This window comes from Piliocolobus tephrosceles, chromosome 6 (genome assembly GCF_002776525.5).
Source record: "Piliocolobus tephrosceles isolate RC106 chromosome 6, ASM277652v3, whole genome shotgun sequence".
NCBI classification, from domain to species: domain Eukaryota; kingdom Metazoa; phylum Chordata; class Mammalia; order Primates; family Cercopithecidae; genus Piliocolobus; species Piliocolobus tephrosceles.
In genome coordinates this window covers 109,672,452-109,686,191 of record NC_045439.1, presented here as the reverse complement: position 1 = coordinate 109,686,191, position 13,740 = coordinate 109,672,452, and the positions used below count along the sequence as shown (strand labels likewise).

At 36.3% G+C, this 13,740-nt stretch overlaps 1 protein-coding gene across 6 annotated transcripts in view; it reads right to left on the bottom strand.

Moving 5' to 3' along the window:
* ZNF280D (zinc finger protein 280D) overlaps positions 1-13,740 on the bottom strand; it is a 102,461-nt gene that overhangs the window by 40,598 nt on the left and 48,123 nt on the right. For all 6 annotated transcript variants that reach the window (XM_023228632.1, XM_023228635.1, XM_023228638.1 and 3 more), the window contains 4 exons: positions 13,524-13,670; positions 5,912-6,046; positions 3,773-4,080; positions 3,490-3,630 (listed from right to left, as the gene is read on the bottom strand). In XM_023228632.1, coding sequence (XP_023084400.1) covers positions 3,490-3,630; positions 3,773-4,080; positions 5,912-6,046; positions 13,524-13,670 — 731 coding nt within the window. The remainder of the gene's footprint in view (positions 1-3,489; positions 3,631-3,772; positions 4,081-5,911; positions 6,047-13,523; positions 13,671-13,740) is intronic.

The following is a 13,740-nucleotide window of genomic DNA, read 5'->3' as shown; positions in this document are numbered from 1 at the left end:
ATGCTCATGGATAGGAAGAATCAATATCGTGAAAATGGCCATACTGCCCAAGGTTATTTATAGATTCAATGCCATCCCCATCAAGCTACCAATGAGTTTCTTCACCGAATTGGAAAAAACTGCTTTAAAGTTCATATGGAACCAAAAAAGAGCCCGCATTGCCAAGACAATCCTAAGTCAAAAGGACAAAGCCGGAGGCGTCACGCTACCTGACTTCAAACTATACTATAAGGCTACAGTAACCAAAACAGCATGGTACTGGTACCAAAACAGAGATATAGACCAATGGAACAGAACGGAGTCCTCAGAAATAATGCCACACATCTACAACCATCTGATATTTGACAAACCTGAGAAAAACAAGAAATGGGGAAAGGATTCCCTATTTAATAAATGGTGCTGGGAAAATTGGCTAGCCATAAGTAGAAAGCTGAAACTGGATCCTTTCCTTACTCCTTATACGAAGATTAATTCAAGATGGATTAGAGACTTAAATGTTAGACCTAATACCATAAAAACCCTAGAAGAAAATCTAGGTAGTACCATTCAGGACATAGGCATGGGCAAGGACTTCATGTCTAAAACACCAAAAGCAACGGCAGCAAAAGCCAAAATTGACAAATGGGATCTCATTAAACTAAAGAGCTTCTGCACAGCAAAAGAAACTACCATCAGAGTGAACAGGCAACCTACAGAATGGGAGAAAATTTTTGCATTCTACTCATCTGACAAAGGGCTAATATCCAGAATCTACAAAGAACTCAAACAAATATACAAGAAAAAAACAAACAACCCCATCAAAAAGTGGGGAAAGGATATGAACAGACATTTCTCAAAAGAAGACATTCATACAGCCAACAGACACATGAAAAAATGCTCATCATCACTCGCCATCAGAGAAATGCAAATCAAAACCACAATGAGATACCATCTCACACCAGTTAGAATGGCAATCATTAAAAAATCAGGAAACAACAGGTGTTGGAGAGGATGTGGAGAAATAGGAACACTTTTACACTGTTGGTGGGATTGTAAACTAGTTCAACCATTATGGAAAACAGTATGGCGATTCCTCAAAGATCTAGAACTAGATGTACCAACCATATGACCCAGCCATCCCACTACTAGGTATATACCCAAAGGATTATAAATTATGCTACTACAAAGACACATGCACACGTATGTTTATTGCGGCACTATTCACAATAGCAAAGACTTGGAATCAACCCAAATGTCCATCAGTGACAGACTGGATTAAGAAAATGTGGCACATATACACCATGGAATACTATGCAGCCATAAAAAAGGATGAGTTTGCATCCTTTGTAGGGACATGGATGCAGCTGGAAACCATCATTCTTAGCAAACTATCACAAGAAGAGAAAACCAAACACCGCATGTTCTCACTCATAGGTGGGAACTGAACAATGAGCTCACTTGGACTCGGGAAGGGGAACATCACACACTGGGGCCTATCATGGGGAGGGGGGAGGGGGGAGGGATTGCATTGGGGAGTTATACCTGATATAAATGATGAATTGATGGGTGCTGACGAGTTGATGGGTGCAGCACACCAACATGGCACATATATACATATGTAACAAACCTGCACGTTATGCACATGTACCCTAGAACTTAAAGTATAATGAAAAAATAAATAAATAAAAATAAAAAATAAAATAAGAAGAAAAAAAAAAAAAGATTCTAGGACAAAAAGCCGCAATCAGAACAGATGATCCTGACAGTGAGGTTGACACAAAATTAGATGGGTGCTACTAGGCAGCAAAAAGGAGTCAAAGCCCTGAACATCATGGGGTAATGGAAATCCAAAAGGAATGCACAGTTTATAGGAAGAGATTTAAATGGTACTGTAGTTTCAAGAAAAAAAAAAAAAGACAGTATATGAACTTAAAAGTTGATGTGAAATTCTTGCACTAAAGCAGCAAGATACCATGAGGTAAGGCCAATCATCAAGATGTGGAAAAACTGAGAGAAGTGCTGAAGCCACCAAGAACAGTAGGAGAATCCTCGAAAGCAGTAGTTGATAATGACCAGCAAGTAACAGAGAAGTCATGTGTAATCTGCAAGAAAGTCACTTACAATACATTAATCCTAATTTAAAAAAAAATTGAGGCCTGGCGCGGTGGCTCAAGCCTATAATCCCAGCACTTTGGGAGGCCGAGACAGGCGGATCACGAGGTCAGGAGTCCGAGACCATCCTGGCTAACACGGTGAAACCCCGTCTCTACTAAAAAAAAAAAATACAAAAAGCTAGCCGGGTGAGGTGGCTGGCGCCTGTAGTCCCAGCTACTCGGGAGGCTGAGGCAGGAGAATGGCGTAAACCCGGGAGGCGGAGCTTGCAGTGAGCTGAGATCCAGCCACTGCACTCCAGCCCGGGCGACAGAGCGAGACTCCGTCTCAAAAAAAAAAAAAAAAAAATTGAACAAACTTACCCTGAATAAGCAAACTCTCAGATTTATATCGAAACCATTTTTGCCTACTTAAAAAAAAATACAAACCCATTCTGAAGGAATAAAGTATTTCCCCACTGAGATCTAAATGAAAGTAATGCAGACTCTGAAGGCTTTTCCTAACATGGTGTAAATAGTAAGTACTCAAATAATCTAAGTTGAATGAATTAATGAAAAAGAATTCCAAAAGTGGCATCATGACTGGAACGGTGCCTCATTTTCACTGAATGGATTCAAGTATAGATGGCCTGACAGATGGATAAAAAGACAGTTGGAATACAGAAAGAGAAACAGATTCCACCGAAAATCTTAAAGTCTCTCAAAGTGACTGCTTTAAAGAGGATGATGCTCATGATTTTACAAATATTTATCTAGTAAATATATTTAAAAATTTAAAATTCTGTTGGAAAATAAACACCAATAGGGCAATAAAAACTTCCATGGAAAAACTATTTCCCAGCCGGGTGGCAATGGTTCATGCCTGTAATCCCAGCACTTTGGGAGGCCAAGGCGGGCAGATTACTTGAGGTCAGGAGCTTGAGACCAGCCTAGCCAACATGGTGAAACCCTGTCTCTACTAAAAATCCAAAAATTAGCCAGGCATGGTGGCACACACCTGTTGTCCCAGCTGCTCAGGAGGCTGAGGCAGGAGAATTGCTTGAACCCAGGAGGCGGAGGTTTCAGTGAGCTGAGATGATGCCACCGCATTCTAGCCTGGGCAACAGAGCGAGACTCCATCTCAAAAAAGTGAAAAAGAAAAACTATTTCTCTAACAAACCTATTCCAATTTCATTAGCTTAATTTTTCTTACAATTTTAGTCCCATAATTTCTAGTTACTATGCTGAGAAATAGGACCAGGCAATATCCTAAAAGTTCCTTATTGTTAGATCCTTTCAGCTCCTTGAAGAGGAGCTTCTAATAGGCTCCTTGGCTTCTAATAGCATAACTTTGTTTTCAAAGCAGAAACTTGCTGAACTATAATTTTCATTGGTAATTTACACATTTAATTCATCTTACCTCATCATATGATTTACATAGGCTTTGCTACAGCTAGTGTTGTATCTGCAAAAACTACAGTGGACGTACGTAGGAAAGTGGTTTGCAAAATCTTTTATTTCGGAACAACACTCAATGCACTTGTGAATGCCCCGACGATACCTTAGGGAGACATAAAAAAATGATAAAAATATATTTTAAAACAAAAATAATAAGGAAGAGCCTTATTAATGTTCTGTTAACTAAAGTATAAGTTTTTATACTTAAGTTTAAATTATATTGTATATCAGGAATAAAAGATTACCTTAAATTCCTCAATGCTGTATTGACTTTACTTTTTTTATTGCTACTAGCCAATGTGCTTTGTTTCTTTTGCATATTAGAGATTTTTGGTTTGTATTTAGATTTACTTCCATTAGGCTTACTTGTATTAGGTTTACTTGCGTTGGATTTGATTGTATTAGGTTTACTTGTATTAAATTTTGCAGGATTTTTAGCAGTTATATTTTTAGTCCTTGGAGGTGAGAGCTGAAGGGTAGAAGCACTTGCACTAATGGAAGGTGTAGGTGAAGCTCCTGATTGCAGAGGTCCAACTGAAGCTCGAATAGTAACCTACAAAAATAAAGAGAAGATTTGCTTTAAAAGATTAATCATTACATAATATTAAAATATCATGGTACCAAAAATAGTTAAAAATCAAGAATTTTGAAAAAAGCACATATAAACTATAATCAGGTAAGTCTCCCATTTATTCTAGATGTTCAAACCATTAAATGATATGAAACTTGATATTAAGTTGTAATATTACATTTTGTATTGCTATCAGTTATATGTTAACACAGTTATCAGTGAATAATTAGGAGTTAATACAAATTATATGAATATACAAAGAGCACATTCCATAGCTATTTTTATGCCCTGACTTAACTTTAAGAAATTCACAAACATACAGCTCAAAATTTAAATCTCAAGCCTGAAAAATAATTCTAGAAAGGGCTAAATTACCCTTTAACAACTATAAAAGAAACAGATCTACAGTAAATGTGATCTCCTCTTTCCAGGGGCTCAGTGCCCAAGATTTATGCTTACAAATGTTACAGGAGGAGTTATATCAATTTATTATACTGTGTAGAGGGCTAAATAATATTTAGAATTTTCTTGAAGTAAACTAATACAAAGTTCATCATTTAGTATTCAGAATGAGAAAATGTTTAATTTTATCCGTTGGTTGACAATGAAAAACACAGTGCCTACCAACATTCTGGTTAATCATTTGACTATACCCTCCTGTATTTGAGGAACAGTCAATAAGGAAGTCCTATGACATACACGTGCTTGGGTAACATATAATAGCACTGGACCAGGAATCAAAAGGCCTTCCTAGCCACGTGACCTTGAACAAGGAACTTATCCTCTCTATGCTTCTTCACATCTATAACATGGGGTAATACCTGCCTTATTAACCTCAGTGGATTATGGTATGAATTAGACAATAAAATGTATGAAAAAGTACACTGAAAGTCTAATTCTAAGGTGCTATAAAAACATTTAGTATCATTATCATTAATATTATTATTATTATTAAGGGAAAAAATGAGAGAGGACTGCACTGCTTACATTAGTGTTCTGCATGTCTAGTCCCAACATGGAATGAATGGATTGCAGGGAAGGATGCTGGATAGCTTCTCTTGCTATCATGTCTTCAGAGCATGGCTTTATATTGTTTTAGTTAATTCAAATAACAGACATACCCACATTCAAAGGTAAGTACCCAAAGCCAAAAATAAATGTTTTGGGGATTATTCACTTTGGATTATCCATGCCTCTGTTTCCCTCCACTGGAGCAAATATTCAAGAGCTGACTGTATATAAAGAAGTCAGAGAAAACAGATGTATATAAGGCAAAAAGGGAAAAGTAAATTACAATCATCAGTATGCAGTCAGACATGTGTTTGCTCACTTAAAACACAATGCTATCCAGCAGAACTTGCTTCTCAGAGTAAACTCAGTAATAACAACTACAACAAACATCTCAGAACCTATGGCACTCTAGGCACTATACCAGATACTGGGGACACAAAGATAAATAAAACATGATTCCTGATCTCAAGCATCTTACAGTTTAGCAACTAAAGTCAACATATACACTTTCAACTGAAAGCTCAAAAAAAGCCTATAAAATATTGAAACAACCCACTGACCCAGGAAAAGTTAATTGAGTTGTACTTTTTAGAAAGGACTACTACTCTAACCCAACAGCTATCACTGAACTGAAAAAAACAATGGTTAGAAGTTTTTCCTTCTATGCATAAAATTAAACCCTAAAATTAAAGTCTGAGCAAAAATCTGAAGTCATTTAAAAATATATTCAATAGATAAAGCTGGGCAAGAGTTAATTTCTATTATCATACAAAATGTTAAAATACAATATATTTTAACTCACTTTTGTTCCAGGAGGCAATCCTTCCAGTTGTTTAGGTTTTATAAATGTTCGATGGTGTTGAGTCTTATGATCCATTTTCTCCTTGCATGTCAAAAACTGCAGCCTGCATTTTGTACAACGATGTATTCCTTTTTTCTGTTTAGAAAAGAAAACAGAAAAAGGGGGAAAAATAATTTCAACAACTACAAATCCTGTGTCCTGAGACTGCTCTGGCTTAATTTTAATGATACCTAAATAATGTAAAAACTTGCAGTTTAACATCTCCTATCAGAAATAATATCAAAATGCCTCATTTTTAAAAAGTTATTACATTAGTATTTGGGTTCCAAAAGTGTTTGCTACTATGTAGGAACTGTACATGAAAGTTCTATCAACAGGTTCTAATGAAACTTCTATTAAGTGTGGTGAGAAATCTCAATTACAAACTTGAAGTAAACACATGATACTGTGAAAATGAGATTTCAAAGAAGTTTATAGAAATGGTTATATAAACCAATGCTATCCAATAATATCTCCTATGATAAAGAAATATTCTAGAGCTGTACTGTCAAACACAGTAGCCGCTAGCCACATGTGGTATTGAGCACCTGAAATGTAGCTACTGTAACTAAGGAAGTACATTTTTAATACTGTTTAATTTTAATTAATTTAAATCTAAAAAGCCATATGTGGCTAGTAGCTACTACATTAGACAATGTGGATGAAGAGGTATAAAACAGAACAACTGAACTTACTGATTGAGAACCCCTTGACTGAATCCCTCCTCAAACCCAGTCCTGTCATTATTCTACAGATGGGAAATGGGACCCGAAAAAATTCTAAGGCATTTCCCCATAGCTAGTTAGTGACACTACCAGACCCCTGATCCAGTGTTCCTTCTATTACAGATTATCAACTGCAACTTTTACCCTCATTAATACATTTTATATATATATATATAGGACATAGAGAAACCACTCCTTTGTAGTTATATGTAGTTTTACATATATATACACATATATACACATACACATAATTATACAACATATAATTATAAAGTAATGCCTTCTCTAAAGCTGTATCTCTGCCAGATACATCACCATGTCCATTAAATACAACTAATTGTTTGTTTGTTTATTTATTTATTTAACTTTTAAGCTCAGGGAACATGTGCAGGATGTACAGGTTTGTTACACAGGTTTGATACACAGGTAAACGTGTAACCTGGAGGCTTTTTGTATAGATTATTTCACCATCCAGGTATTCATTAGTTATTTTTCCTGATTCTCTCTCTCCTCCCACCCTCTGCCCTCTGGTAGGCCAAAGTATGTGTTGTTCCCCTCTATGTGTCTTGTGTTCTCATCATTTAGCTCCCACTTATAAATGAGAAAACGTGGTATTTGTTTTTCTGTTCCTGCATTAGTTTGCTAAGGATAATGGCCTCCAGCTCCATCCACGTCCCTGCAAAGGACATGATCTCATTCCTTTTTATGGCTGCACAGTAGTCCATGGTGTATATGTACCACATTTTTTCATCCAGTCCACCATTGATGGGCATACAGATTGACTGCATGTCATTGCTATTGTGAATAGTGCTAAAAAGAACATATGTGTGCATGTGTCTTAACAGAACGATTTATATTCTTTTGGGTATATATGCAGCAATGGGATTGCTGGGTGGAATGGTATTTCTGTCTCTAGGTCTTCAAGGAATCGCCACACTGTCTTCCACAATGGTTAATTTACACTCCCAGCAACAGTATAAAAGCACTCCTTTTCTCCACAACCTTGCCAGCATCTATTATGTTTTGATCTTTTAACGATAGCCATTCTGACAGGTGTGAGATGGTATCTCACTGTGGTTTTGATTTGCATTCGTCTAATGATCAGTGATGTTGAGTTTTTTTTTCATATCATTGTTGGCCACATGTATGTCTTCTTTTGAGAGTGTCTGTTCATATCCTTTGCCCACTTTCTAATGGGGTTGGTTTCTTTCTTGTAAATCTGTTTAAGTTCCTTATAGATGCTAGATATTAGACCTTTGTCAGATGCATAGTTTGCAAAAATGTTCTCCCATTCTGTAAGTTGTCTACTTACTTTTGCTGTGCACAAACTCTTTAATTAGATCCCATTTGTCAATTATTGCTTTTGTTGCAATTGCTTTTGGCTTTTGTTGCAATTGCTTTGCCCATGTCTATGTCCTGAATGGTATTGCCTAGGTTTCTTCTAGGGTTTTTAGAGTTTTAGGTTTTACATTTAAGTCTTTAATCCATCTTGGGTTAATTTTGGCATATGATGTAAGGAAGGGGTCCAGTTTCAATATTCTGCCTATGGCCAGCCAGTTTTCCAAGGACCATTTATTGAATAGGGAATCATTGCTTGTGTTTGTCAGGTTTGTTGAAGATCAGATGGTTGCAGGTGTGTGGTTTCATTTCTGGGTTCACTATTCTATTCCACTGTTCTATGGGTCTGTTCTTGTACCAGTACCAAGCTGTTTTGGTTACTATAGCCCTGTAGTATAGCTTGAAATCAGGTAGTGTGATGCCTCCAGCTTTGTTCTTTTTGCTTAGGATTGCCTTGGCTATTCGGGCTATTTTTGGTTCCGTATGAATTTTGAAATGGTTTTTCCTAGTTCTGTGAAGCATATCCATGGTAGTTTAATGGGAATAGCACTGAATCTATAAATTACTTTGGGCAGTATGGCCATTTTCATGATATTGATTCTTCCTATGCATGAGCATGGAATGTTTTTCCATTTGTTTGTGACATCTCTGATTTCTTTGAGCAGTGATTTGTATAATAATTGTCATGGCAGGGATCATTCCCTTTCCTTGTTAACTGTATTCCTAGGTATTTCATTCTTTTTCTGGCAACTGTGAATGGGAGTTCATTCATGATTTGGCTCTTGGCTTGCCTGTTATTGGTATATAGAAGCACTAGTGATTTCTGCACATTGATTTTGTATCTTGGGACTTTGCTGAAGTTGCTTATCAGCTTAAGAAGCTTTTGGGCTGAGATGATGGGGTTTTCCAGATATAGGATCATGTCATCAGCAAACAAAGATAGTTTGACTTCCTCTCTTCCTATTTGAATATGCATTATTTCTCTCTTGCCTGACTGCCCTGGTCAGAACTTCCAATACTATGTTGAATAGGAGTGGTGAGAGAGGGGGCATCCTTGTCTTGTGCTGGTTTTCAAGGGGAATGCTTGCAGCTTTTGCCCATTCAGTATGCTATTGGCTGTGAATTTGTTATATATGGCTTTTATTGTTTTGAGGCATGTTCCTTCAATACCTAGTTTATTCAGAGTTTTTAACATGAAGAGATACTGAATTTTATCGAAAGCCTTTTCTGCATCTATTGAGATAGTCATGTGGTTTTTGTCTTTAGTTCTGTTTGTGATGAGTCACATTTATTGATTTGCATATGCTGAACCAACCTTCCATCCTAGGGATGAAACCTACTTGATCATGGTGGATAAACTTTTTGATGTGCTGCTGGATTCAGTTTGCCAGTATTTTGGTGTAGATTTTTGTATCAAGGTTCATCAAGGATATTGGCCTGAAGTTTTGTGTGTGTGTGTTTTTTTTTTTTTTGCACAACCAATTATTTATAAAAATCAAATGAAGTAATATATAGGGAAGTACCTAGCACAGTTACTGGCATACAGCAAGCACTTCATAAATGAAAGTTCTTCATAAAATTCAAAGCAATATATAAATATGTGTTACAATTCTACTAATAGCTGCATCTTAAGACTTTTTTTTTTTTTTAACAGAAGGTTTCACTCTGTCAGCCAGGCTGGAATGCAGTGGTGCAGTCTTGGCTCACTACAGCCTTGACCTCCTGGGCTCTTAAGACTATTTGACAAGTGTGATATACCGGATTACATTATAGGTACAGGCAATTTAAACAAATTAGCTTACATGTGCTCAAGGAAGAAGAGAGAGACCAAGAAACAGCAAAACAATAGAGCAGGTAAAAAATTCACTAGAGTTGCGTTCCCAGAAATCTTTTCTCTATCTATAACCACTCAGTAGGTTACATCATCCAGTTTCATGGTTTTTAAATACCATCTATCCAACTGCCTACTTAACATTACTGCTTGATGTCTAATATGCTTCCCAAATCAACCTGAACCAAATTGAACTCAAGATTTCCTTCCTATATCCCTGTCCCCTTCCTCCAAAAAAATCTGTTCCTTATTCAGTCTTCCCCATATCTCAGTATATTAAAACTCCATTCTTGAAACTGCTCAAGACAAAAATTTTAATCTCTTTCTCTTACATCCATTGTCAAACACATTAGTAAAACCTGTCAGCTCTACCTTCAAAACCATTCATAATCTTTCCACTTCTCATTACCTCATTCAACTATTGCTACCATACTGGCCCAAGCCACTTACCTGGACTGCTGTAAAAACTTTCTATCTTCTCCCCCTAATATCCTTTCTTCCTTATGGACTTTTCTCTCCATAGCTGCCAGTAATAAAAACATGGCACATCTTTCACATGCTTAAAAATGTCTAGTGACTTTCCAAAGTCTTGGCTGTGGCTTACAAAGCTCCATATGAATTGGCCTGCATTCTATTACTATAACCTCATCTCCTATTATTCTTCCTCCTATTAATTTACTCTACTCCAGCCACACTGGCCTCCTTGCTATTCTTTGAGCATCCTAGGTATATACTCACTTCAACCCTATATAATGTTACCTTTCCCAGGTAATTCACATGGCTTACTCCTTTATATCCTTCAGAGAGGGCCATGTTTGAACAGCATTTATACAACACCCTTTTTTGGCCACTCCTCTACTCCTACCACCTCCCCAATCTTTAGCACTCCTCATCTTCCACATTTTCCTCCCACAGTACTTATTGCCAGCATATACATTCTAACACACACATACACAAATGCATTATCTTTCTCTACTATAATGTAAATTCCAGAGGGCACAAACTTGCTTTTGTTCACTGCTATATGATACCTAAAGCAGCCTCTGGCACATATGAAGGCACTCAGTAAATATTTCTAAAATGAATAGTGAGGCAGAAAGAAAGAGACTAACAGAGAAAATGCATGAGTAGCATGTACAATTTAGTTCAAAATATCTGCCTTTTCATTCAATGAATATTTGTCCAGAGTCCTGAGGTAGAATACATTAATCTACTGGCCCCTCAGTTGCACTCACGCCTTTACAACTCTTTTACGCATGCATGCATTTCAATGCACTAAGGGTGATGAAGATAGAGTACTTTTTTTATAACACTATGTTCAACAAAAGAAACAGTGATCTATTCCAAGCATTAAGAAATAAATATCTGTATTAAATTCTTTTATAAGTACACTATATTGTTTGGGAGACTTGAGAGATTTATAGGTAATTCTTACTATAAGTAATTCCTACCTTTAGACCTAATGCCAATGTGAAATCCAACTCTGGTAGAGCAGTAAAAGCTTGGATGCTGAAGTCAAATTTTGACTCTGGCTTTATTAGACAATGTGACATTACACAAGTGACTTTCTCTAAACCTCTGTCTCCTCACCTATAAAACTGAAATAATAATATACATCTAGTGGTTGAAAGGATTAAACAAGAAAATGCATGTAAAGTACTAGCTGCTGCCATAAGGTAAGTAATTAGTGTATGTTAACTGCTTTTTTATTAAAGCTCTAATGAGAGTATTTAACACATCTGGAATTGCTATCAATATTTCTTAAAAGTCAAACAAACTGGGTTATTAACTCTAAAATCACTAAAGACGTAGTAAGATAATCTTTAAAAAAAAAGTTACAACTGAGTTCTTCAAAGACAATAAAATGAGGCGTGGAGTCAACTACTCTGATTGTCTAATACTTTCGTAATAATGTCATCTCAACTACAAGTTTATAATCCCACTCAGCTATGGTTTTCCAGTCTTGTAAATAATTACACAAATTGTAAATACCTTCAAGGATGGCCAATGACTGTTCTTATTAATAGACTGCTCCCTCTTTACTGCTGGCTATCTACCTCCCAGGCACTCCAAAAACAAAAAAGAAAATTGGCAGCCATGGCAAGTTAAAACATACAACTCAGGGCATGACAACTTGCTTATAACTCCCACAGCCCACATAGTGGGTCCCCAAATCTCTACCATAGTTATTATTCTTCCCACATCTCTATTTCACTCTATAGTTTGGCAAAGCACCTGGGAAATATCATGTTTAAAAGCCCCACTATGAACTAGAGCTACTGCTTTATACCTCATTCTCCCTTTCAAAATTAAAGTCCAAAGATTAAATACAGGGTATCAAGAATAGTGTTTCCCAAACTCTGTTCATCAAAAAATATTAATAGATACTACGAAAAAAAGAAGTCAATGGTCAAATAAGTTTGGGGAATGACACATACTATATCCTTTCTTGGAGATTTACAATGTCCACTGGCATATTAAAAGCTCTGAGAAGTCCTGTTTTAAAAAACAAACAAAACTGCTTGATTTTAGAAATCCAGGCATTTAATAAATTTATTGACCAGTGACAATTTGGGGGAAAATATCTATTAACACCTGATGGAATACTGTTGGAGAAACCCTAGAAAAGATCTTGCCAGAAACTCTCAAGGATGTGTGGCATCCCAGTCACAACGCAGATGATCCCAAATTGATCTGGAAATTCTACTTTCATGATCTTCTCCAACTAAAAACAGCAAGTCAATTTCATGATTAACTAACAACTGAAAATGACAGCAAAGTGAGCACCAATGCTGAATAAATGGGCATGTCAATTTTATCAATAATAAGAGAATGCATTGAGCTTTGTAGTGAGTTGGCAAAATTTGATTACATGATCAGATTCAGTAAATCCATTGGCTTCTAATTTTGGCAAAGGCACTGTTGTTCTTTCAAGCACTCAAGAACAAGACTAGTGCTGCATCAAAATTTTTAGCCCAAATAAAAGATGGTTTAATTGCTTCAGGAAAAGAGCCAATAAGCATATCAGAATTCAAGGGATGGGTACAAGTACTAATATTGAGTTCCAAAATTATATAGCAAAACTGGTGGAAGCCATCCAGGGAACAAGTGATAATCTAAATATGGTTCTCTGCCAGAGTTCATACATTGATGAATAAGTGTCATTACTATTCCCATGGTCACACAACTATAAAAGACAACTCCAGGTCAAAGACAACATGTCTTCTCATAATGATAAGAGGTTAGAAAGTGGAAATAAAGTTTGAAGAGCAAAAGGAAAAATAAGATTATAAATCCTCAATCTTTTCTTCCTCAGTTCAAACTCATTTTTTCCGTTGACCTGATAACTCCCTTCAAAATCATTCTCATATCTACCTTTAGACCCTGAAATATTCAATCTTTTGGATATTCCACTCACTTTTTCTATTTTCTCTCAATCCTAGGCTTCTTATTCCTAGCTATCTTTCAGAATTTTCATAATTTATGACCCACACCATCACCAGAAAGGAAGGAAGGAAAAGAAGTGGAAGTTTCACAAGCAATTCAACATGAAGTGTAAATTAACAGTGTCATTTGGAACAACTCTGCTTCTCTTGAAGAACAAATCTAAAGATTCTCCAAGTCATAATCAGTTTTTTCACTAAGACAGCATAAACAAATAAGAACTGGTAAATCTCACCTGATGCTTCATATAATGATGCATATATGGTGTTGCAATTTTAATAACTTTGAGGCAAAACGGGCATAGCAAGTTCTTCGTGTTTTCATGGGATGTTCTAAAATGAGTTTCTACATCACAAAATGATGATGATCTATAATTGCAAACCTAAAAACAGAAAGAAGGCTTAGTTTAACTTGAAAATTTGTAACTGATATGCAATTACAAAGTAACAACG